Below are 27,068 nucleotides of genomic sequence, written 5' to 3'. Positions count from 1 at the left end.
AACTCTTATTCAATCCCTCTGGGTAGGAGAAGCAGATTACATGAAGAAAGGAACAAAACTTTCCTTTTATCTACTTTTCAATTTATTATGGTCTGAGTATTTTTATAAAAAGTTATTTTGGTAGACTTCTGGTGGTCCTGGATGTCTCAATTACCTGCAAAACTAACTTCATGAGTTTTTAAGTTAATAAAATTATACACATGGTATATTCGAAACCTAAATTATTTTAGTTCAGGAAAAAAAAAAATCTTGCTAAGTTACTCACTTCTATGTGGCTTGGTTCCAAAGAGTAAAATTTATGAGTGTGATGGGGAAAAAAAAAATCTTGGAGAGAGGGGGAAAAAAAAAATCTTGGAGAGAGGGGGAAAAAAAAAGCAAATTTTTCAAATAAATAAATAAATAAGCTGTTTTGTCATTTGAAATATCAGTATGTTAGATGATTAATATCATAGAAATATTCACTTTATACTTTTGGAATATGAAGAAAAGGAAATTCAAGATTAGGAAGAGTGTCTGCTCTAAGAGCAAGTACACTAAATGTGTCATCAGCAGAGTTTATCAGTTTACAATTCAGAGGGGTTGGGCATCAAAGAGGAACTTGTACAAAATAATACAAGAAAGTTCAGATCCTAGTCTCAATAGATTTATATCAGGGCAAAAACAAGGGACTAACTCACTTTTTCCAGCTACGGGGAAACTAGGAGGAAAAGCAATTTTGCTCGATGATAAATGAGCTATTCTTGGCTGGGAAGTCAGAGCATCTCTCCGTTTCATGCACTCAGCTTGTGCACTTTCTATTCTCTGCTGCAAGCTGTTTCTTTCATCTTACAAATATGAGAAAATTAAAACCGTACTAGTGAGGACATATGAGGAATGTAATCTTGAAAGACGTGAACTACGACGATGTATTATTGCAGTACTTTGATATAAAATCAGAGAGGGACTGCTTGACAAAGCATAATATTGTTATTATTAAAAACTAAGTGTATTGGGGGAGGAGGACGAATTTTGGAGGACTCGCCCATGTACGCACACTGAAGCCAGCACACACCTTCGAGGCGATTCGACGTGAGTTGTCATGATAAACCCATCCCCCGAGCATTATCAATGACCCATGCTCCAAGAAACCAAGGTGAGAACCAAGAAGTGGAACCATTTTGTTATATCCTGCATTTATTTAAGCAAACCGAAGGTGTAGAGATAGGAAATTAAAGCGTTATAATGTTTTACAAATACAGAGAGAAGACACAGAATAATAATACCCTGGAGAGAGTGCATCTGAGAACACGGTTCTGTCACAGGAGAACACTTGCAGTGACCACGTGGAAGCCAGGGCTGATGCATCCATCTGTCATTCTTGTCCTGACATCGTTCCAGTTGCTTTAATAGATAAATCAGTGATCTGCTCTTACACGCGTGGTAATGCTGAAGATTACGGTAGCCTTGAAGGGTTTGTGAGGAACTGTACTATACATACATGATGCTAGGCTTAACGTGTTACCTCAGCGCTGCTGTACATTACATGGGGGGAAACCATGTCTCATTACACAACTACTTGACAACCACTAAAATGTGAACTAGTTTGCATAGGTTAGTCCTTTGGGCAGCACGATGTTGCTCTAGTCCACCAAGGCTTAAAGATTCACAGTGTAGAGGAAAAAAACATGAATTAAAGCATTTCTACTAAAATATATTTTAATAGCTGGTGTTAACAATTTGCACAACAAAAGCCAAATTATATTAATAACATTGTATCCTTCCGTGAGCCCCTTCGTTTTAAAAACATGAAGTGTCTCCGATAAAACTGTATGCTCTCAAAGTCAGTACGACCTTGCAAAATTAAACACCAACCGCAATTCAACATGTCTGGAAGCAAACAGAAGCCAATCTGCACAATGACTCGATTTTGCACTTTTATCACAGGTCAGAGGTCAACAGTCCCACACACGGCCTGTAACACGCTCAGTGCTGCTTCTAAATGCTCATCCACTCACCGTGTGGACACTGAAAAATCGGGACTACGGTGCACTTTTCTCTTTTCCTTTAAAGTAAAGCATCCTTAACAGCAACCGGATTACAAAGAAGTGTATACTATGCAAACTGGGTACCATACGTCAAACACAAAAAGCACATAGAACCCCCATGAATGTACTGGAGTAACATGGACAGCTGAGGAGATCTTTCCAGGCCTGTGGATTCCAGGAGTCTAAGCATTGTGGAATGATGGCTACAGAAGCGTCATACAAGGCCGTGATTTTTTTGATTATCACTAGTTGACAGTTGCCTGGAAAGAACCTTAATGAGCATGGGATACTTCCGAAAGAGACTTTCATTTTAGCATTCTCAGCTTGGCTTATAGAACTTCTTATTAACTAAAGCTTTCTCACTTCCATGCCGCCTTACCCAAAACAACCACACTCCAGCCACTGTCAGCTTATCAGAAGCAAAGACCTAAGGTATAATGGATTTATGGAGTGAATTTCATCTTGTGTAATGAATTCAGCCTCCTCGCATCATTCTTCTACCTTACCATAGGTATTTTAAATCTCAACCCTAAAGTTAATGTTTATGCGTCTCAACTATATATAAATCCACAAAGAATCTTTCAGAAATAGATGGAAGAGGTCAGTATTTTCTCAAGTTCTAAACCTCTAGAGGGAAAACAGAATCAGCTATCACCTTTCATGTCTGTCAGGAGCACCTCACTTTCCCACCATAAAAATATCAATCCTGTAATAAAATATTACCATAGAACAGGCAGAAACTTGCTTGCTCGGTTTGCTTTCCAAGACCATAGCAAATAAACAAGCGTGATCAAAAAGGCACCTAGATGTTTTTATATCTCTATATTATACTTTTGGTATAAACTATATCCACTCTATATAGAGGGGGGTGTTATTAAAGGATCACACACATTGTCTTTAGCTTTTCACAAAAAACATTCGACTGGAGATGGACAAACAAACCTGAAAAAAGAGATGTACCTCTTGAGCTTCCACTGTCTGTTTTCTAAACGTCTGCTTCCCAAATGCCAGCGTGCTGCCTAGCTCAACACGGAGAGGAAAAGGAAAGGAAGACCGCGGTACACCTGCCAAAACTGCATCTCCATCATCCTCAAACAATGAACCCAGGGGCAAGACAGAGGCCGGTCTAACCGCACCCATATCCACACAATGTGCTCCTGGAAATCGTGCTTGCAAGTTCCCGTGCGGTCTCTGGACGTGGGGGGAGGCCTGAGAAGATGCAGGGACGCGCAGAGATCTGACAAGCAGGTAAATATCTCAGAGATCTCAGAGTGGGCTACACTGCGGGGGTGTGAATGACAACAAGAAGACGTGAAGAATTCGTCTTGCCACAGGTTAGAAATAGAAAGCTTTCCTCGAGAACAAGAATTAGTAAAGTTACTTACTACAAAAACTTACACCCAGAGCAATAGATTCTGTTGCTCCGATCCTCTCTCAAGAGAGAGAGGTAACCCACGTACAGCTCTGTTTTCGGAACCTGTTCAAAGCATGTCAATCTGCCCTTGTGCTTTATTTATCAGGCTTGAGAACACATCAAAGTTGTGCATGCTCTCTGTGCTGGGGCATTTGCACAGTCTTCTTTGACCTGATTTTTAAAAGACTTGATTTTTAAACCCATCTTGAGCTATTAGTGTCATGTATGAAGCATCTGTTGCCAAATCGAAGGTGTGAAGGGGTGTGTGGAAAGGGGGAAAGCTATTCAGGAATGTAGGTTTGAAAATGATGTTGTAAAAATAGCACTTTGGTTCTACATATATTTTTTCCTATATTTCCACTGAAATGCTTAATATCCCGACAGGCCTTAGTAACAGTGATGACTGTCAAGTTATAGCATCAGGGACATGTGACATCTCGTTCTCCCTCAGTCTTTATAAATTAACTACCCTCTAGTTAAATCCTGATAAAATCTTAATTCCTTAACGCTTGAAGCAGAAACATCTGGCTATGCACTGTGTGAAGCAGAAAATGTTAGAATTATTCCCCAAATAAGTATTGACTTTTATATTGATTTTTACATTCAGTGAATCCGATTTTGAAATCAGCAAATGAGAAAAACAATGAAACATCCTGCTCCTTTATGGTAACTTCCCCGATAAATAATCATCATTTCAAGTCAGTCTCCTTTGAGCTTCCTATAAATGTGCTATTTATCAAAAATTGTACCCGTCTGACATTTAGTGTGCAAATTTAATCAAAAACTACTCTTTTTTATAATCACCAAAAAAGTGATCTGTCTGGGTGAATCATAAATATTTACTTAATGGTATAATAAAACTAAGCAAGCTTACTGCCCTCAGTTTTAATGCACAGAAATTTTTGCAAGAATATTGCAAGTTCCACTTGTCTTTGTACGTTTGTGCATAAGACAACAAAACAGATATGGGGTTCAGTCAATTAAATCACAACTGGCCATTTCAATCATAGAAAATCAGCCAAATCAGCCAAACTGGTTATGTGGTCATCTGTAAAATCCCCTCAAAAAAAAAAATCTCTAGTTATTTGCCTGAATTTTTCTCTTTTCCACTTTATGTCAGTGTCATGCTGATGCAGCTTGAGTGTAATAAAGCTTATTTAATTACTCTTTCAGCCTGATAAATAAGACTACAGGTTTTCAAAAGTATCCGCTTACTTTTCAAAGGTATAAATAAATTAATGTTTGCCTTTGGACTAATACACGTTTCCATAAAAGGTATTTTAAGGGATATTTTGTTAACTTCTTTGAACATATCACATAAGGCAGATATCCCCAGGACCCAGGCATTTGATTACATTTTTGTAACTCTGCTTTTTTCAGTTTCATCACAACTATAGAGTCAGACCATATATGAGGGCTACCCTGTTGCAAGTCCCAATAAATGGCACAATCAGAAAAACACAGAGTTGCTGACTAATGTTCATCTCTCCAGCGATCTTGACTGGGGACTCCAGGTAAAACTTCATGACATGACGGTCATGGCTGTGAATCCAACAAGAGCCTGCAAAGTCACTCATTTGAAAATGAAAATGTGACAACAATTTTTTTCTAATGAACAGGTAGGTGGGCCTGTACCTCAGATCTCTGGTGTCCTTTCTACCTCATCTCTTGAATGTGATTTAGAAAATAAAAACCAGAAAGTGGAAAGGAAGTCTTTTCGTTAACCAGTTTCGGTGGCTAGATTTCCAGTCCAGAATCTGAATACCATTTTCCACTAGAAGAAACCAGATCCTCTGTCTCTCTGCGTGGAGCTGATAATTTTTTGTTCACTGGTTTCCTCCAGCACATTTCGTAATTCGACTTTGTCACTGGCTCCTATGAAGTTTTCTTTGCTTTTAGATCAACAGTGGCATTAAGTTAATGAAAGGTGTTCAATAAATGTCTAAATCACTTATTTGCTAGAGTATACATCTATTTCCTAAGGTGTAAATCCCTCAAAACTAGAGTGCAATGCAGCAGGGGAATCTCAAGCAACTTTTCAAGTTATGTTTTTCTGATGAGCTGGCGGCTAGAGGAGACGGCTTTTAGATATCAGCCACGCTTTTTGTTTTAATAACAGAAATGGGCAGTGCGGCTGCCTATGTTACAGAAGCTTGAACCTACGGGACATGCAACAGGGTAAAAGCTATTAGTATCAGGGAAATAACAGAGATGACCTTAAAATTTGCCCTTTGCAGAGTAGCTGTGAAGGTATTTGGTCCTGACATTCTTTGGAGCCAAGCATATATACTTGGGTTCACAGAACATAAGTGGAAAGCAGGATATGCCTCGGTACAAATGAGAAATAAGTAGACCCAAGTCGGCCCAGGGAATGAGGAAATTTCTTTGTTCGGTAGAAGTTTCTAGATCCCTAAGGCCACAAGGCCATATAATTTTAACCAAACTGTCATTCTGCCACCACTGACATTTATTACATTTGGCAATTTTCACTTGAATTGGAAATTGCCTCATGACTCAAAAGCAAAATGGTTTTTAAATTATTGGCTGTGTTATTGAATTAAGAGAATTGGCTTCTGGTGATTCCAAAGTGACAGCTAAGAAGTTTCATATACTTGTTACATTTAAGGGACAATCGACATCTCTATTAAAGTCTACAAAAATACATTTTCCCAGAAGGGTTCAATAGCCAATCAAAGAAACCATTAACACAATTAGCAGCACCAGGTCTCCAGACCTAATTATTTCGTTTGTACGAATTACCGAAAATGCTGCTGTTTTCAGCCCAGAAGTCATTCCTTCTTCCTGGTACCTGTGTGTCTAATTGTCAAAGGAAGGATAGACTATTAGTAAAATAACTGCCAAGTTGTCTTAAAAGTATCTGCTATCTTTTAAAAAGATTAGGCTTAGTATACATTAGAAGAAAGCTCAAAGGGCAAGGAGAAAGGATTAATTAACAAACTCGATGTAATTCGCTGGAAGCATTCCCGTTTTCCCAGTTCTCTGCACCGTGCCGTACATCCAGCCGGCGTCGATGGGCTGCACGTTGACAATGTAGTCGCCGTCCCTGAAGGACACTTCATCTTCATCCTGGGCACTGTAATCGTACATGGCTCGGTAGGTCCTCTGGGAAAGGAAAGATGGGGTCACATGGCGGACATGAAACTAGTCACGGCTGCAAATGCCCATCACGACAAACCAACCCACACATAGAGGAACCACCAGGGATCTTTCCAAAAACATCTGTTTCTGGAGTTCTGCAAATCAGACCCTGGTGTCTGTCTTAATTGTGTTCAAGTTCACTAGTCTAGCAAAAGGCATAATATTTGCAGCCAGAATGGGGACAGAGCAAGCCACTAAATACAATAGCCTGCCCATCAAAAAGTAAGCTTTGATAGCACAGGGAAATATATACAAGATGTTGTGGTAGCTCACGGTAAAAAAGAGTGTGAAAATGAATATATGTATATTCACGTATGACTGAAAAATTGTGCTCTACACCGGAAATTGACACAACATTGTATACTGACTAAAACCCAATAAAATAAAAAAATGTAAAAAATAAAATTTAAATTAAAAAAAAAGTAAGCTTTGAGGCAGTCAAGCCAACTCCTCCAGCTTCAGATAAGCCCAGACACCTTAGATTACATAGATCCTCCCCTAGCCCACATTCTTCAGAGAACAAAACCCACCACAGTGGCAGACAAGTCACTACCACTGGTCCCCTGGCAGAGGTAATGGACTTTATCAAGAATTTTTGTTTCCTCTTGAAAATATTTAAAGCAAATTTTAAAAAATCCATAATATACTCAATAGGTTCTGTATCACAGTAATAGAAATTTAGCATATAAATGTCCTGAATATTGAAGTACATATAATTAAATCCTTGCTATAATGAGGAAACTTTAAATTGAGTTTTACTATATTTGTTTTCATTTGAGGCCAAGAGTTTAGCTAATATTAACATCAGGCAATCTCAAGATCAAGTGCATCCACAGACTGAGGAAACTGGCTGAGATTCAAAGAACTTTAGAGTGATTAAAGATACCTTATTACCAGTTATTAAAAAAATAAGTAGGTCACAGAGATGTAATGCATAGCACAGGAAAATAGTCAATAACATTGCAATAACTTTGTATGGTGCATAATCTACACAAATATTAAATCATTATGTTGTATACCTGAAACTAATATAATATTGTAAGTCAACTATACTTCAAAAAAACATATTAAATAAAAAGATATCTTACAAACTGCTTAGAAGGGCCACCTGCTTCTAAGGGCTCAAAGGCCAAGGGACTGTGGCAGGAACTTGGAGGAGCAATTGCAGCAGAAGATAGCCACATTTGGCTAAATGACCTGGAACACTGCTTCCAAACTCTCCATTTAATGAGTGACTCAGCACTCCAGGATTTCCAGGAGGAGGGAGGACTCAAAGACATGTGTTGGCCATGACATTTAGGTTTCAATGGCCATTCAGCTAACTAGTTAACTTGACCAAATATTTGTGCTCTTTTTTAACTAGATGAAGATCATCATTGACTACTTCCAATCATGAAGTAACAATTAGGATATACATTTGGTAGATTCTTTGTATGTTTTATTGTTTACATGTTTTTACATCATGCCTTCCCTTCCCAACAGTTTACTTCTATATGTCTTGATACAAGTCACCATTTATCCTTTATATAAAAGGCATCATATTCAATTCAACTGTATTCTGTGTGCATTTATCTTCTGGAGATAAAATGGGAAGAGCAGGGAAGAAGGAACACTTCAAGGGGACACTCACCAGATGTGGTGAATGCTGCACTGACCGCATGGATGACAGGCTGGTCTGGTGCATGTACCCATAGCCTTGGGAATGGCTCTGCTGGTAGGCTCCGGGAAGAACAGGTGCTGGACATTAAACAGACACACACACACACACACAAAGAGTCCTTAAACCCAGCCTCAAAACAAAACCCCTTCCCAGCCCTAAGTGACACCATGCTTTGCTAGACAATTCCGGAACAAAATGCCATTTTCAGTGCCATGTGAAATTTGAGCAGTGATGTTATAAGTGATCCCTCGATTAGCATACATTTCTGTAATGAAGGATATATATGGGTAATCAGTTTAACATGCAGTTAAATATGTATTAGAAATGCTTGTATTACTCCTTTGCAGATGCTATATTAAAATAACACAAATATAGAACAAAAATATCCCATAGTCACTTAACAAAGTCATTTTTCACTTGGCCATGTGATCCTTGTAGGCATTTTTCCAAAATAAGAATAAGAAATTTAAAGGACTTTAACTGGATTGTCAAACCAATGACAGAGTATAACTGTTCTCATAGGATACCTAAAAATGGATGCTTTCAATATTGTGAGACATACAGCTGAATGCTACCTCTACAAACATGGTAACCATAGCATATGTTCAGCAACGCAAGTTTGTTAAGCAGTTAATTAGTCTATACTCTTGGAGGAAAACTTCATTTAGCATCTATGAGTTACCCACTGTATTTTGGCTATAAGTCAGCTGAATAATGTTACAAAAGCCTGAGGAACCAAACCACTTAAAGAATTTCATAAACATTATCCTTCTACATAAAAAAGATAGTATTCACTTAGTTTGTGCTGTTTCCACCACTAATTATGGCATGTAAAAGACAGCTCCAGTTTTGAAGAAGACCGAATTCTAGAGAAACCAACACAGGAGCTACATAAGATCCCACAAAATCAGTAGAGTGTGTGTTTCTCTGTAAGTATGTTTCAGCATTTTTAACCATAATCATGAGCTATATGGCAGTATTTTAGTAGGCATACCCTTCATTGTGTTTTGAATAATTATATGATCCACTAGTAAAACTTGTATAGATATATCTGCTATAAAAATCCATAATAAGTTGCCATCTTTGTTCAATCAGGTTGAGTATATAAAGTAATTATCAGAGGCTGATTTATTCAGGACAGTTATTATAATAAAAGAATAAAGCAGATGTAATTCTTGGGTATGATGAATAATTAATGTTTTATAAGTGGCACATTCATTCTAATGATATATGAGAACATCAGACTTTAAGGAAGTTTAATCACCAGAAAATTACAAATCGTTAATCCGTTCTCCAGATAATTATGATATTAGGTTAAATGGGGATTTTTAAAAAATAGTTCTTGAGTTAATTCATATAACAATGTTGTTACAACTGTGTTTATTTAATGCCTTTCTAGAGAAAGATCTTTACTTGCCCAGTAGTATATTATAAAGTGATTTAACATCAAATACTTCAGAAATTAGCACTTTTTAACTCTGTCAACTCGGTGTAAATATTTAATGTCAATAGATGTCAAGGACATTGTGAAAATTCACTCAAGAAGAGGAGGGAGAGTATAGCTCAGTGGCAGAGTGTGTGCTTAGCATGCATGAGGTGCTGGGTTCAATCCCCAGTGCCTCCATTAAAATAAATTAATAAAAACCTAACTACTTCCCCCATTTCCCCCAAGAAAAGAAAAAAAACTTCACTCATGATGAAAAAATAATGAAATTCCCACAAACATCTAGATTAAATTCTGACTAAAAGACTTTTCCTTGTGTTGGAAGCCAGAAGCATTGACCATTCATTCACTTACCCTCTTGACCATCAGCAAATATTTAAGAGTCCCTGTGTGCACAGAGCTTGTGGCCTTGCCTGTCACTTGGTAAGCTTGCATAAATTTTAACAATTATCACTGCCCCCTCCATTCAAAGTACGCAAGCATAAGAGACAAAAACAATTGCCTTCCCAGAGCAGTGATGGCCCTGTACATCCGGCCTTTGCCCAATTAAGGAAATGGCTCCGGATACTTAGAGCATTTCCTTCAATACATTATTAGTCAATGCCTCCAACTGCATCCCCAGGCCAGCAGTCCTGAACTGGGTTTTATCCATTTAAACAAGTTATTTCTCCATTATTATTGAATTGGTAAATACTTAAGATTAAACAAGCAACCCTTTAAAATTAAAACAAAAATTAAGCCTTTAATCCTTTGTTACGCTTTTAACTAAAATCTTACATTTTGATGTACAGTGTCAAGCACAACCATCTTAAAATATTTTGGAAAAAATGCAGGAAAGGACAACGACGAAAAAAATCTCAAATATGCTATCTCGTAGGTGGTAATACGTTGATGTTTGCACAGGCTGTACCTCATAACCCCAGCTAGTGCCCATCAGTACTGACTACTTAGGACTGTCATTTAACGGTGTTCTCTAATTTAGGCTTTTAAAAATGAAATGAGTTCATGCCTACTCAATTGTTCGAACCTGACCTTCAAAGGGAATCTGTAGCGACTGTCAAATACAGAAGGCAGAGAAAGTAACATATTTGTCTTAAACATGGTTGGGCTGGAGAGAGCAGGAGAGGTTAGGGTGAGAAACCTTGGAGTAAATACACTCTATCTTGTTTGTATGGTTTCTCCTCATGCCTTATCAATTCTTTCCATCTTCCTCTCTAGGTACATTATTTAATCAAAGTCTCTTTGGGGTTATCAAACCTTGTTATCTCCCCTATACCTGGTACAGTACAAGAGGTTTTAGGACACCCCTATCAGGACTACGAAAAATATAACTGAGAGCTCAGAGGAATCAACTTACTAAAAGCAAATTTAGAAAGAGGCACAAACATTGCTTGTTTTCTTGTTCTGTTTTTTATATGAATTTTTTTTTTATAAAACATAAGTGAAACAAGCAAAAGGAAAATTTCAAGCATTGGCTTTGGAAATTGGGTTTACTAAGAATCTGGGTAAAAGATAGCTCTTCCATGTGAGTATGAGATTATCTTCCACGAAAATACGGAATTCAAAGGGTTTTGCAAAAGCAAGAAGTTAGCCTAATTTTGCCACAAACACGGACTTCTTATGAAAGAGAAGAACACACAGTGCCCTTTTTATTAAATAGTGGTCAGATGCCACAAGCCTTGGTACAGATGATGATAAAGGTGTGATGTTCTTCCAACCCAAGACTCTTGAGGTTGGGGGTTTCTATTTCCAAAACATAAAAGCCACAAAACAATAGCTTTCATTATTCTAAGGCAACAACAAAACACAACCTTCACTTCGCATTGGTAAGATTTATTGACAAGAGACCTGGAATCTGACTCCAGCACTAAGGACTCCAGGCTCTATTTGAAATGTCCCATAGTATTTATAAAACCAAAATCTCTCTTCTAGTGCACAGCAAATTCTTCCACAAACAGACAACACTCATATTTCCTATTTAAGGTTTATTCTTACAATGGAAGGAGATAAAACCAAGATAAAGTAGTAAGCAGACAAGAAGATCATAAAACAGAAGTCGAAAATGAAGAAAGAAAAAATTTTAGGGACCTTCACAAATTTGAAACTGGAAAAACAATAAGGACATTTATGTAAACATGCAAAGATTAAAGTAAATGAACCAAAGAAAAGCACCCAAAATAAAAGTAGAAAAGCACCCCTCAAAAAATGTCCACTCTGGGGGAGGTACACAGAGGAGGTGGGGGGAGACAGGGAGTATCACGTGAGCATCTTCCGTGTGCCTGGTGCTTTATGTGTTGCCCTTAAGTAGCAGAACAGACAGGTGTTACTCCCATTTTAGAGAATAAAAATAAAGAGGCTGGGAGATGAAGCAGGAAGGCAGCAGAACGATCATCTCTGCATAGTGACACATCATGATACAAAATAATTGCTCAAACTTTAGAAATCATATGTAAAAATAAAAGCAATCATGGCTATTTCATACTTTAAATTTTCATCTCCGGCATGGGCCCTGAACTGTGGGGAGGAAAGGAGGAAAGAGGAGGATTCGGTCACTTGCAGTGAGTTTCAACCCTGGCTGCACATGAAATTCACCTGAGATGTTTTAAAAGCGGGCTATGTCCAAATCCCCCAGATTAATTAAATGTCTCTGGGGTGGTAGTGGGAGTGAGTGGACCCTGGTGTTTTATCCTTTCCATCTTCCAAGTGGTTCAAATAGGCAGCCACAGTGAGGAACAACTACGCTACTGGCGGCTGCTTCTTCTCCACCTGAGACAAATTTAGGGGCACATGGGACACTATTTATGTTACTCCCAAATTCCCTCTCCTCCCCTGCAATGGACTGTTTGTATCCCCCCAAATTCATATGTTTGAAATCCTGGCCCCCAACATGATGGTATTTGGAGGTGGGGCCTTGGGGAGGTGATAAGGTCATGGGGGTGGAGCCCTCGTGAATGGGATTAGTGCCCTTATGAGAAGAGGCCAGAGACCTAGCCAGCTCTCCTTCCACCACGTGAGGAAACAAGGAAAAGGTGGTGGTCCATGACCCAGAAGAGGGCTCCCACCAGCCCTGACAATGCTGGCACCCTGATCTCCGCCTCCCAGCCTCCAGAACTGTGAGAAATCAACAGACGATCCTCCCAATCTAGGACTTTCTGTGAGAGCAGCTGGAACAGGCCAAATAAAGCACAGCACCAGCTGCCCCGTGACTTGTTTCTGTTCGTGGAGGCAGACGTTTGACCCGGGACTCAGCCCGGGATCGTGGGAAGAAAGCTGAGCCGAGAGGAGGCTCCCGATGGGATCACTGGGAGGCCAACGTGCAGCACGCCTGGCGAGGAAATGCCATGAGGCACCACCGGTGGGTGGCAGACTCCTAAAGCCCACCCCCCACTTCCCGGGGCGGAGCAGGTCAGGGCCTGGTCACCATCCAAGAGGAAAGGGAGACTGCAGCCAAAAATATGTCTTTATGATGATAAAGTCTCCCTTTCCTCCCCAGAGGAGGCCTGTCTCCTAACCAGGTTGATAAGGTCTTCTGCAGGGCAAAGGCAGGGCAGGTGTGCGGTGGTCCCCAGACAAGATCGGGATCTCCTAAGCTGAGCACTTCTCAGCGGTGACACAGACACACTGTGCGCTCTGCACCTACCTGGGCTGACTCCCAGGACCCACCCCACCCCCACCGCTGAGTTCATTCCAAGGAAGAACCTGGGGGTGGAGGGGTGAGGAGGATCATTACCACGGGAAGCCCACACTGCCTGTGGCGTGGTGGGTCATGAAGGTGTCTCTGTGTCCTTAGCAGCTGGATTTACAGAAGGGCAGCAAGACAGCCCAGCAGCTACGAGGTGCTTCCGGATGGCTTGATCGCTTGATTTAACAGTAGCAATCTGTGATTCTATTTTCTTCCATGTATCGCTTTTTCCTGGAGCTAACTGTTAATCTCTTTTATTATCTGCACTGTTCCAGTCATTTGAGGTACAATTTTTAAAATGTCTTTGCAAAATCAAAAATTATCCCTCAAGCCAATGCTACGTTCCTAACAGTTCCTCCTTCTAGACTCCCATGCCATCTCTGTTTTCATTTTCTAGTCTAGTCTTAGAGGAGTTTTATTACTATAAGGTATTGCAAACCTCTTTTAAGAAAATGTAGGATACATGAAGATCTTTAAAACGCCTGGGCACGTGCCTCTGTGAAACTTGCTGCAGGAAAGATGTAACATAGGATTCCCAAGGAATGCAAAATATGGACACAATAAAATTTGAATAACGTAAATGAAATGCTTACAATTAAGGAGACTAACTCAGTCTGCTTGGGACTTTTCTGATTTATGCACTGAAAGTTCTGCTTCCCAGGAACCCCTCTGGTCTTAGCAAATTGGCACCATTGGTCCCTCTACTTACACCATGCCAGGCTCTGTGCCCAGCGCGTCACAAGCCTTAGCTGGTATAATCGTCACCATTTACAGATGGTAAATGCCCATTTTACAGACAGAGAATCTATTGAAAGTTAGCAAGATTCAGTAACTTGGTCAAAAATATCAGAGCCACGTGGGAGCTAGTGTTTAAATGCCAACAATCTTGACTCCAGAAACCAAACTCTGGGCTACACCACACCAAAGTGATGATGGAAGAAATGACAAAATAGCATAAGATTAATTTACAAAGAAGCACTGGAAATTCAGAAGCGAGGAAAAGCACTGTGGTCTGAGAGGAGCTTCTAGGAGAAGTGGGGGCTTGATCTGAACTTGGAAGATGCAGCAGTGAGCTATGCACTCCTGCCGTGGGGCAGCCAGGAGTCAGAGGGAAGGGAAAGAAAAAAGGGGGAAAAAAAGAGGTTTAATGCTTGGGGAGATATGCAAGGCAGGTTTCTCATGCTTACAGAGGCAACTCTAGTTCCCCAGGGCAATTGTCATTCAATCACCTGATCCTGTACGAATAATTGTAGGTCTGTGTTCACATCAGGTCTCCGAATATGACATCAGCCGCCTTCCCACTGGGCAGTGGAGACCCCCATTATGATGCCACTTAACAATTTTCAAAATCATTTTGTAGAACACTGCCCGAAACATGTTACCTCCCCCAGTCGTCATCAGCATAGTGACAATCTCCACTTCCACAGACACGCTAAGACTCCAGCAGAAAATACAATTAAGTCCAGGAGACTATTTAACCATTTTCTTCCCTAAACTTAAATGATAGACTTACAATGTCACTTTAATCAAACGCAAGTTGAATGTTTAAAGATTCTTAATTACCTGCTAATTACAAAAGGAAACATACGTAAGTTAGGTACTTTTCAGAACTATGCATACATACATCACATTTGACCATTTCATTTATATATTTGGCTTGGCTGTCTCAAGTGAGAACTTCTAAAATACTGTTTTAGGACTCTGCAATTCCTAACTGTTGAAAAAGACACACAATCAGTTATATTTTAAATTACCTGCCATTTAAACTTTGTCTCGGAGGCCCAGCAAAGCAGTACGTTTTGATTTCAAAGCTAACTGGTTTTCCTCTAGAAATCGTTAAGTCTGTGAATGTTCTTTGACAAAACTGAGCTAAGACATCACATTGGTTTGAACAGAACTAGAGAGCTTTGGACTGAAGACTACCTGCTATTTAGCTTCAGAATAATCTAACCAATTTACTCCTATATTGAGATTTGAAATTTTGACTTGTGTAGTTTTTTTCTCAGATTTGTTTCTAATTTTTAGCTACTTAAGCCAGAATGAACTCCCCACCTTGTAACCATAACCCAAACCATAACCCAAAGATGAGCAAATAATTTCTGCTCCAAGTTACAGAGTCTTCAACAATATTTTTACAGCACAAAATCCATATGGTGTGTGTCTGGGTCTACAGGCATATGCACGCTATCCCCCAAAACAAGACAAAAAAAAGGAAAGAAAGGAACGTACAGTACAGGAGTGTATGTGGTTTCCTGACAACAACTATATAATTTGGGGCAGTTCTTTGATAAGATGAAAGCAGTAAGGAACGTAAGGACAGCAGGTAGCCGGGGACGCTGCTCCATTTAGGTGAACCGTATCGCTGAGACTAAGCTTTTGCACACACATTATGACTGAAAAGTCAGCTCACAGCAAATCCCAATTTTCCTCAGTGACTACTACTGCAGATATTGTGTAAATCAATCTTACACACCGTCACTCAAGTACAATGAAAGAAAATCTCATTATGCCATTAAAGAGACTATCTATAAATACGAATTATATCAATATAGGCGATGTATTCTTAAAGACTTAGAACTGGGCAATGATCTGGTTTATCCTCCTACTAATCAATTCAAACACTGACTCTTAGGGAGTACCATCAACCCACAATGTAATTTTACATTAGACTTCTTAGCAACAAGCCACACCCAATGTCATATCTAGACACGGCTCAGGATTGCCTGCATTTGTGAATGGGTCAATATAATTTTTTAACCAATGGACATTTATGAAACTGACTCACTGCACCCCTGACATGAACTGGAGGTCAGGAAATGTGGGAAAATGAGTGTTCAGGATTGTCCAGCTCTCCCAGAGCCCAAGCTCTAAGTTCCAGGTGAGTGGCTGGGGCCGGAGAAACAGGCAGGTACGAAGAGCCACAGTCAGGCAGGGAGGTGAGCAGAGGGTCCCTGTGACCTAAGGCCCAATTACAAGCACATGAGACAGGCTGTAGGAAAGAGCTTGACAGACAGGCCCGCAAACAGCAAGCTCGGTACACACGGGTCGGGATGTGACGTAAGACAAAGAACCAGAATGAAAAATGCAGCCTGAGCAGATGAGGGCTTTTTTGTGAGGGAGAGAGGGGGTCAGACAACAAGAAACGGGAAATCTGGCCACAGGAGAAGCAGCGCACAACACCGCACCTGGGCAACAGGACCGAACGAACAGAATGCAGAAACTCGATACATCACCCAGCTGTTTCAGATCCTGGACATTGTAAGTGGTTCCCGCAAAGTCAGGACCTAACCCCCATGACCTACTAGCCTGGGGCTCGGGGCCAGAGGAGGTGGGGCACCTGGATGAGATAGGAAGTCGGGGGAGAACAGGGAAATCCGGGACTACAGAGATAACAGCATGACTTTACTGTTTTACACGTAAGACAGAACCGTACATATGTAAGTATACTCAGTCTGCTATCCAAGCTGGATATCGCTGTTGAGCCATGGAAACAAAAACTGCCATTTCCACTTTTATTGCCAATGTTTAACAATACACAATAATAAATAATAAAGAACAAAACAAGAATGCCTACTCTCTCCTTTACGTGATAAGAATTTATAAAGCCACTTAGAATTTATAAAGCTCTTCCAGAGTCAACCAACTTGACACACATGCTGCAGCCATTCATATCCTTCCTGATGGTCCAACCTTCTCTTTTTTCCCAGTCAACTCAGCTTCACAGGAAATACATTTTTAAAGTTTTTATTGTTTGCTACTTTGTCAGATGGTTCTCCTTCAGACACATGTGGAACACTTTGATTTAACTTTGGCAAATCAATGAAAGACACATGTGCGTCTTGGGACAAGTGCTATTCATTAGTCTTTGAGCCCTTCCCCAACTTCACACTCAGAAAAGGAAACTTACAACGTTTCTTTCATTCCAAGTCTACTGATACTAGAGAGAGGAGTTTCTCTAAGGACTTCAATCAGAATCCTGAACCTTTGTGTTGGGGGAACAACAGAACTAACCACAAGTTTCTAACAGTTTACATCGTGTGCTTGCTTTCTAGGATAGATGTACTGACTAACGACTAAGTAGAATCACGTCATATTCTGCTAATTGGATTTTACATTACAAAGGAATCATTCATTTTCCTATAGATTAGTTTCATCACAGAGGTTTGGTATTTCAACCATCAACTCTTCAAATCTTCCGAAACGTAAATGAAGATATTAAACCATCCCTTTTTTTTGACCGATGCTAGCCAACATCTCAAATTCGGATCAGAAATAACAGTCAAAAACAGCAAGGAAATAACACAACTGGGAGTCTCTTCTTGAATGTATTTTTCTTTACAGAAGTCAGGCTGGGAAGGAGTTAGTTTTGTTTTTTTTTTTCCCCAGGGGATTGGGGTTGCCAATCAGTAATCAAAAAACTGAATTCGTGGCTAAAATAGAAATACTGGAGTTTATTTTCAATGAAGGCAAAGAGTTTAAAATCAGGAGCATGTTTTCTTACAGGTTCTTCTAGTTATCTAACTTTAAATAAAGCACTCATCACTAAAAACCCGTAACATGAACTTGGGGCAGGATGCCATCTCTAAATCATAAAATGTAAGTCCTCAGTGGGAAAGAGAATCAGCAGAAGAATTAATGTGAATACTGGGCCAAGGATTGTGACTTTATGGACACTGCTCATATTAAAAAGGACTTTGAAACACTGCTGGTTGGATTCATATCCATCACTTTCAAAACACATGAATAGTTTATTATGGCGCCTGTGGTTAATATTTCTGTTCCCAGTTTCATGGCAAATTCAGCTTTTAATGATGCCTATTGTCCTGAGGAACTTAAGGCAGACCTTAGGGGTCTTCACTGAGGCTGGGAAAGCAATGACTGCTCCTGCCTTGGCCTCCTTCCATGCACCATCTACTCATTGAGCACCCCGACCCTGTGCTGGGACTGGAAGGAAAGCCACATAGCACGTGCAACTCTCTGTCTCTGTGGACTTCATGATCAAAGAAACCAGAATACCCTGAGACAGAAACCACAAAAGGTATGAATTCCAGAATTCTGATAGGCACTTCTACTCTCCTGAGTCTCTACCGAGGACAGATGTCCCCCTAAACAAAAACACGGAAGGAGAAGTATTCATAACAGAATGGAAGTGCTGACGTAGGAATAATTGACTGATTTTTCTATTATGAAAGGTCATTAGCTGACTTTGTAATAAACAGGTCACAATGCTACATTCTGGTGATACACCCTACATGACTGCTTTTAAAAAAAATTACAATGAGGGTTATTATAACACTGTTACTTGCAAGTCTAACTTTAGACACTAATAAAGATGAATGCCAGGTTTTAGTGATTTAACACATGCAGCAAAGCTGTTTCTTTATATTTAAGATCAAATTTAATTTGAATATATTTATATATTCAACACTATCTACTGAGTGTCTAATACAGGTACTGTTTTAGGTGCTAATTTTCTGCCTACAATACCTTTTCTCCCATTTCACTGCTTGGCTAATTCTAACTCCATATTTTATTTACTCCATCATCATGCCTTCCTGAGCACAATGGGTTTATGCATCTGGCTCACCCGCCAGAACGTGAGTTCTCTGAAGACAATAACTGTATCTTTTATTTTGTGTTTCCAGCATATGGGAGATACTAGATAAATTTTTGGTGAATGAACTGACGGAGTTATGGGTGTTTACCAGGGCTACTGGCTACCTGATTGGCACACTGCCCTCTTGGCATGCCTACAGACAATATACTGAGAGTTCCAGAATGTACTGAAGCATCTCTTGCAACTTCTTTTGAGGACATATTACATGGGATGGGAGGCTATAAGCACAGCCTGGAATTCAGAAACTTGTTTCTCCATCAGTTCAGACGGGACTAGGTCATCCCAGTAAGATTCTTTCACAGCAAAATGGAAAAGCTCACAAGGTTGGAGCACTGGAAATGTCTGTTTTGAAAAGCGCACCTGCTCTTCCTTCCCCATCACACTCCCATCCCCTGTATGCTCCGGAGGAAAACAGACACACAAAAAATACCTGAAGCAAAACTGAACACAAGTTCAAACGGAGAAAGGTAAACACTAGGTGAGACGGCGAACAAATAAAAATACCGGCAACACAAAACACTGTGAATTAACGAAACTCGAAGAAATACAAAGCAGTACCAGGAGGCAAATACATGTTGTGGGCAAATGACCTAAAGACAAACACAAAGATCAAAGAAAACCTCTCAGTGAAATAAGCAGAAACCATCAGGGTTATTTCCACTCGAGGAACTGTGTGTCAAAGGAAAATACCTTAACCTCATCTAATACCAAAAGACTACAAAGATAATTTCAAATAACACTACTCAAGGATCAAAACAAAAATAGATGATGTTTAAATGAAAGCCTCATTGAATCAAAGTAACACAGTAGAGATGGGAAATGCAAACCCTTTGGTAACATAATACCTCGGAAAGTAGACTGAAAAGTACAGAAAGCCCAACATAATCACATGAGAAAATGAAAACATTAAGCCATCAAAGCAAGAAGGGAAAATATCATGCGAAAACGCATAACTAAAATAATGATAAAAACGTAAAGGAGCTGCCCCCGCCTCCCCAGCTCCCCGGGTGAAGGGGGGCATCGGCGCCCGGGGCTGGCTGTCCAGACACCGAGACAGGTATGGAGAAGGGCGCCGGACGCCCGGCTCAGCGCCGGGGAAGGGCTAGGATGTTGGCGTCTGGTCTTGAGCAAGGAAGCCCCACCCGCTCCTGGGTTCCCCGGGCCAGCTTGTTTTCCTTCGCAAGTAAACGAGGCCAGGCCCCTTCCCTCTGCCCACGCACCTCCCCGAGGGCTTGAAGGCTGGTCCCATCCTGGTCCCATCCCACTACTCTCTGCGGCCTCCCTCCACCAGCGGCCCGCCTGCCGCCATGCGGCCCCTGCGCCCGCGCCGGCCGTGGCCCCGCAGTCCTCCCACCCGGTTCTTCGCAACCGCCGCCCGGCAGCGCTCTGGCCCCAGTAACGACTGTGAACTGTTGGGGGTGCATCCTGGTACCAGGACTGAAGAAGTTAAACGAGCTTTCTTCTCCAAGTCCAAAGAGAATGGGTCCTGGAAAAGGGCGTGGAGAAGGACATGATGGGAGTGCTGCCCCACCCCGGCTGCGCCCTGCCCGGGATCCCGCGAACCCAGCCCCACACAGCTGCTTGGTGGAGCTGAGTGAAGCATACCAAGCGCTCAACCAGGGGCAGAGCCGCCGCAGCTATGACCGCCAGCTCCGCTGGGCAACTTTCCCGAAGTTTCCAGGAACCACAGTCCATCCCAGTCTGCTCATCAAACACACAGCTCCTGGACACCCCCCAGTGCACAATACTGGGCCCAGTTTCATGGTGTGAGGCCTCAGGGACCAGAGTCAAGGCAGCAGCCCCACAAACACAACCAGCGGGTTCTGGGATACTGCCTCATGATCACTCTGGCAGGCAGGGTCCTGCACTATGTTGCCTTCGGGAAGCTGGAGCAGATGCACCGTGGCTTCATGGATGAAAAGGATTGGATCATCACAGCCATCTAACAGTGATGCTTGGGCCACGGCCAGGGCCAGGGCCAGGGCCAACAGAGCCAGGCTCCAGCAGGAGCAACAGCAGAGACAGCAGCTACAACCACCACCCGGGCCTTGAGGAGGATCATGCCCCCTGGCCCTAGCCCCCAAGCCGCTCACCTGGATGGGGCCTGAGGCATGCTCCCTGCTTGCTTTCCTCCTGGGACACCCCACTCCCCAAAACGCATGGAATAAGGTGATTCTTAGCGCTTAAAAAAGAAAAAAAAGTAAAGGAGAAGGCTTCTATGTTAATGCTTATGAAAACCAAATGTGAGCGATGCAAACATTATACTTCTGCCTCAAGGAAATGAGCTGATTGTTTAACCCTTTGTCCTAACAACCAGAATTTCCTGTAACTCAGCAAAAGGACCCTGAAACCAAGACTCTCATAACTGCCCAACCACTTAATTCACAAGTAAAACAGATCACCTTCAGGCCATAAACACTTCCTCATATAAGAAGAGAAAGAAAAAAGAAAAAGAGTTTATTTAAATGTTTGGCACTTAGGTAATGTAAAACATCTTAGGAAAGCTACTTGTTCTACATCCTTCTTGTTACAGATGTGGAATCTGAGCCTAATAAGGTTAGGTGGCCTCCCCAGAACCCAGATCAACAAGTGGGAGAGCCAGGATGAAGCCCTCTGCTCCCTGCACAGCGTTCTGTCCACTGCCCCCCCCCCACCTGCACAGCAGGAAGACAGCCTGATGTTAAAGGATGTCTTTCTGGGACATAACACATTTTATCAAATGAAATTCTAATCTAAATTTAAAGAAATCAGCAAAATCTGGAAGAAAAAAATGGCATTTCTAAATACTTATATGAACATTCTCTTTTTTCTTCATCTTACTACTAACAAGTATTGTTCCAAAATCCTCTTCAATTTCTAGAATAGTATTTAAACAAATACATATGATTAACTAAGGACACTAAAGGTTTTCATCAAACAGCTGTCATCACCATAAAAGTTTCCTCCCTCTACGGAGTCACTCAGCACCTCCTTCCCAGGGCCCAGCATGGTGCACATTTCAAAGGGGACCCCAAATTTCAAAGCAACCAAGATGTCATGGATACTACTTCTTTGCCATCCCATCAGAAAAGAAAATACTCTGGGAATGTTTCCACTTTAGGTTTTTTTTTTAAAGCTCTGCTTTAATGTCACTGAAACATATCAAAGCATCATCCAAACAAAAATGGAAGAATTTTCTTGAAAGCTTTCTGCAACAGAATTTTATTTAAAAAAAAATTAAACTTACGTACATTTATATATGCAATTCTAGTTTTTAAGATATTAATTTTTTGCACACCTAAAACTAATACAAGGTTATATGTCAGTTATATCTCAATTTGTTTTTTTAAAAAAAGTGGAATGGAATTGGGGGGGAATATTAATCTGACCATTTCATCCATTCACCAAATATTTGCTGAGTGCTTATTCTAAGAGCTGCTGGAGAGAGAGTAGTAAACAAAACAGCCAGTATCCCAGCCCTTGTGGGGTTTCTGTCCCCGTGGAGCAGAGATGCACAAGCACATGAACAGATAAGTGTGTATCTCGGCGGGTGTCAAGTGCTCTGAAGGAAAAAAGCAAAGAGCGAAGGACCAGACAGGACAGAAAGGGATGCGGTTTTATCTCTGGTCGTTAGAGAGGGTCTCTCTGATAGATTGCCATCTGAGCAGAAACATGAAGGAAAATGGGGCCAGGCAAGCAAATATCTGGGGTGGGGTAAAAGCTTTCTTGGCAGGTGTGAGTAAAGCAGGGAGCCCTGGGTGGTCGAGCGGCCAAGGGCATGGAGAACGGCAGGAAGTGAGCTCAGAGTGGCAGCTGGGCCCATGGCAGATGAAGGTCCTGTAGGCGACGGTGAAGATCTGGGTGACATTCAGAATGAAACGGGGGCAGAATGACGTAATTTGACTTGTGCTTCACAAGCTCCTCTCGCTGCCAGGTGGAGAAGAGACCAGGGAAGAGGGTTGGTAGCTCGGGGTGATGAGACCGGAAGCAGAAAACTAGTCTGGAAGCTTCTGTGATGACCCAGGGAGAGAGGGCAGCAGCTGAATTAAGCAGCCAGGCAGAGGTGGGCACAGCGGTCAGATTCGGGATGTATTTTTCCCAGGAGATCTGGCAAGGTGTGCTAACGGTTTGGCTGAGGATGTGAGTAAAAGACAAGCGTGGAGGGTGATCCCAAAGGGTTTGGATTGAGTATCTGGAAAGTTGCAGCTGGGAAGCCCGGAAAGCAGCAGCATTTTATGGGGATGGTGCGGAGTGGGGAGGGGGGTGGTTTGGGACATATTAGGTTTGCTATGTCACTAATCGTTTGAAGGCAGACATAAGGTGCCAATCAGCAGAATAAATGAGTTTAGGAGCATGTCCCCAGGCATCCTAAAATCTTTTTGAATCAACTCAGATACCCTGTGGGCATGCCATCACTTGTGCTAATGTTATAAAACTTACTGGTACATCTTTACTCTTGCTTCACACCTCAGTATCTGTTTTCCAAAATTGGAAATGTCACCAAACACAGAGCATCTTGGCCTTGTAACAGGTGACCGAGAAGGACGGGTTATAAATGCCTCCAGAGTCAGTTCCTCTTAAAAGGCATTTTTTAAGTTACTGAGACAACTACTTCCTGCCAATTTCCCCCCTGCCATCTTTCACGGAGTCTGAAATTCCTCCGTTTAAAAGAAAAGTAATTATTCCCTCTTAACCATGTGTTACTCAAATTCTAGTGCAAATGCAAGAATATTTATGCATACCTTCTTTTAATGGAGATACTTTCTGATTCAATTTGGCGTAATAATTAGAACTAATTAGAAAAAAAGGAGTAGTGGCTTGAGAAGAGAAAGAGGAGATAAACCAATGTCAGTGGGTTTTTATAACGCAGCCTCGGAGGAGAGAATGGAATGGGAGACACGTGAATCTGGCGTAGAGGGAGCTGAGAAATTTGCGGGTATCTTTCTCTGCATAGACCCATCCAAGACCTTCTCAGGGACACAGATGATGACTTCCACATTATCTCCAGCACAGCCTCCTCCACTGAACTCTGACTGCCGGCACCATGCCTCCATTTGAAAGTCTCATTGACGCACCACTTCACTGCTCTGTTCTTTCTATGAGAAACATTATTTTCCCAGAGCCCCTTTGGCCAAGTTAACTTCCATTTAGCATTCACATCTCAGTTGAGATCTTCCCTCTCTGGGGAAGGCTTCCCTGACATCAAGGCCAGATGGAATCCCACCTTGTACCCCCATGCCCTCCCCTCAAAGCACTTACTCTGTTCATAATTATATATTACTTGGGTAAGTATCTGCTTAATGTCAGTGTCCCCCACCAGACCCCAAGCCCCTCAGAGCAGATGTATATCTCTCTTGCTCACCGCTATAGGCATGGCCAGATCCATGCTCTTGGCTGGTGTACAAAAGTCACTGGATAAATGTTTGGTGAATAAAGGAGTGAATGCTGTGAATGAAAAGGGTCCCTGACGAAACAAAGACTCTAAGGTGCATTGCACTGGGGAGAGACACCAGCTCCAGGAGGCTGAATTCTGTAAAGTTAAATAAGGTTGATCGAAATTTGTTCTTACATTTACTTCGGGTTTTACTTATTTCATCAGGCATCAACATTGTTCTGTATCTCCAGACCCACAGAGGTCACTGAAGGGAGAATTCCATAGCTCCAAGTCCAAAAAAAAAAAAAAAAAAAGTTACTGAATCATTTGTTAGAGAACCAGACACAGAAAGGGGAGCTCTCTCAGATCTATCTTATCTACAAGAAAGCAACACTAGTTTATAAACATTTCATTAGAATCATAGAGAAAGGAGATTCTTAAAAATTGTCTACCAAAGATGGAATCTTTAAAAAGAAAGAAAGAAAGAAAGAAGAGTCAAACTCATAGAAACAGAATAGGAAACTAGTTGCCAGAGGTCGAAGGGTGGGGCAAATATGGAGAGATGGGTAAAAAGGCACAAATTTTCAGCTCTACAGTGAATAAAGTTTGAGGGTCTAATGGAAACATGGTGACTATAATTGATAACACTGTACTGTATAAATGAAATTTGCTGACAGAGTGTTCTTGCCCACCCTCCCAAAAAAAAATGTGAGGTGATGATATGTAAATTAACTAGATGGAAGGAGTACTTTCGTGATGTATACATATTCCAAATCACCATGATGTACACTTTACATAGCTTACAATTTTATATGCCAGTTATACTTCAAGAAATCTGAAATTTAAGGGGGAAAAAAAAACCTTTCCACCAAGCTAAGGCCAATCTGAATATATAATTTAACACGTATTGACTATAACTGATTTTATTTTCATAGGTGTTTTCCTATAATGAATGCAAAAATCAATTACTCAATTATAAGAGATTTCCTAGTTTCATCAGGTCCTCAGTCACATGACCTTTTCCCCCCAAGATGTTAAATTGCTCAACTTCAAAATCTCCTGCATTAGAGATTTCTGCCTTTGGCTGAAAAGGAAATTCAGTAATCCTTTTGTTCTCATATGCTCAGTCCTCTCCCCCTCCCCAAGGCAGCAGGAGGAGTTTAATATCCAAAAAAATTTCAACTACCAATTTCTAGACCAAATCCACCAGCTTGGATGCAGAAAACAGGGGGAAGAAAAGGATGGTTATATAAAATACAGAGAAGATTATTAACAATCAACAGTATTTTCCATTAAAAAAAAACTCATATCGTAAGTATTTCTTTTTGGCAAAATCTAACTCTGTCTGCAAATGTGTATCAATATTTAAACACACAAATTCAAAGCAACCTCTTAACCACTCAAATATAAGTGTAAGATTGATTTTCCTTAATGGAAATCAGATACAAACTCCACAGAACTCAAGTTTCCACTCTGGCTTGTGTATCTATCATATACAACGCCTGTGAAACAGACTCACATAGCAGATCCCAAGACCTTGTTGCCATTAAAGATCCATGCGTCGTGAAATAAGTGAAGACAGGAAAAGCAGGCATGCAGATATGCAAATTAGTGGTTTAAAAAAAAAAGACTCAATTTTCTAAACATAATTTAAAATGTTCAAATACACCTAGGCCAAATATTTGTGCAAAAGAATTTATTAAAGACACACTTGTGACACACTAAAAAAAAAAAGAATTAATTTTCTTTGAGAGTGGTTACTGTGCGATACCTCCATCATCAGATGGTCTTGTTAGCTCACTGCAGCAGGAAAAGCTACGGTAAATCTCGGATATTTCTGATTTGTCATCTCCCAGACCTGTACCAAAAGTACTGCTCGAATGAGATCGAGATCGTTGTCTCCTGTAATGATTTGCCTTTTCTATATTGGAGGGAAAAATATTCATACTTGTGATTAAATGACTTCAAGAAAAAAAAAAAAGAAACAAAAAATTACTTAAAAATTTTAACAAGGAAGAAAAATAGCCCCTTATTAATTATAATCCAAAAGCTCAGCTAATATAAATTCTAATCGCCTATTCCCAAACTTCAGCAAACACTGCATCAACGGTATAAATGACTTAATGATCATTTATACTCATTTTCTGCCTAGATTTTAAAGGGAGATGGGAAATTGACAAGAACTGAGAAAACACTGGCAAGCTAGTGAATTTCTAATAAAATATTTGGTTATAAGTAATTGTTTTCAAATATCACCAAGAATACAGCATTGGTTGCCTTTTCTTTATTTGCAGAAAATTAAATGACAATTTGGCTGATTATGTGGATCAAATTAACCATAAAAGTATTAGAATCCTTACTTCGCCCTGGGCTTTCAACTTTATTGATGTCAACAATTAAATCTAGAGTAGAAATCAGGGGGCAGAATAAGACCTAAATGATGTATCTATTTATATTTTTAAAAATAATTGTAAAACTGTCAAAGCTTCAGTCTGCGAAATGTGGTCTGAAAGTCTGAAGGGTCAATCCATGCTGTCGCTACACCCAAATATCCAAACCATTTGGTTTTTGCTTTTAATTATAAACATCAAGCAGTCTAAGTTAAAAGTCAAGACAACTTCCTATGTAAACTACAAATTTTGCATTAAATAAAAACTCAGAGATAAACTTTAAGGATACTAGAAAGTCTATTTTATTTGAAAGCATTTATGATGC

The 27,068-nt window shown here is 40.6% G+C and overlaps 1 protein-coding gene and 1 pseudogene across 8 annotated transcripts in view; one reads left to right on the top strand and one right to left on the bottom strand.

Moving 5' to 3' along the window:
* Positions 1-1,147: 1,147 nt before the first annotated feature.
* NEBL (nebulette) overlaps positions 1,148-27,068 on the bottom strand; it is a 310,491-nt gene continuing 284,570 nt past the window's right edge. For 6 of the 8 annotated variants that reach the window (XM_045511120.2, XM_074358285.1, XM_010947775.3 and 3 more), the window contains 3 exons: positions 26,125-26,274; positions 8,228-8,334; positions 1,148-6,561 (listed from right to left, as the gene is read on the bottom strand). In XM_045511120.2, coding sequence (XP_045367076.1) covers positions 6,385-6,561; positions 8,228-8,334; positions 26,125-26,274 — 434 coding nt within the window. In that variant the 3' untranslated portion in view covers positions 1,148-6,384. The remainder of the gene's footprint in view (positions 6,562-8,227; positions 8,335-26,124; positions 26,275-27,068) is intronic. The other 2 variants (XM_010947807.3, XM_074358287.1) reach the window with 1 other exon arrangement.
* LOC141576041 (dnaJ homolog subfamily C member 4 pseudogene) lies at positions 19,476-23,007 on the top strand (annotated as a pseudogene).

This window comes from Camelus bactrianus, chromosome 35, assembly GCF_048773025.1.
Source record: "Camelus bactrianus isolate YW-2024 breed Bactrian camel chromosome 35, ASM4877302v1, whole genome shotgun sequence".
Lineage (NCBI taxonomy): Eukaryota > Metazoa > Chordata > Mammalia > Artiodactyla > Camelidae > Camelus > Camelus bactrianus.
The sequence above is the reverse complement of the archived record's forward strand: the minus strand, read 5'-3'. Positions and strand labels throughout refer to the sequence as shown.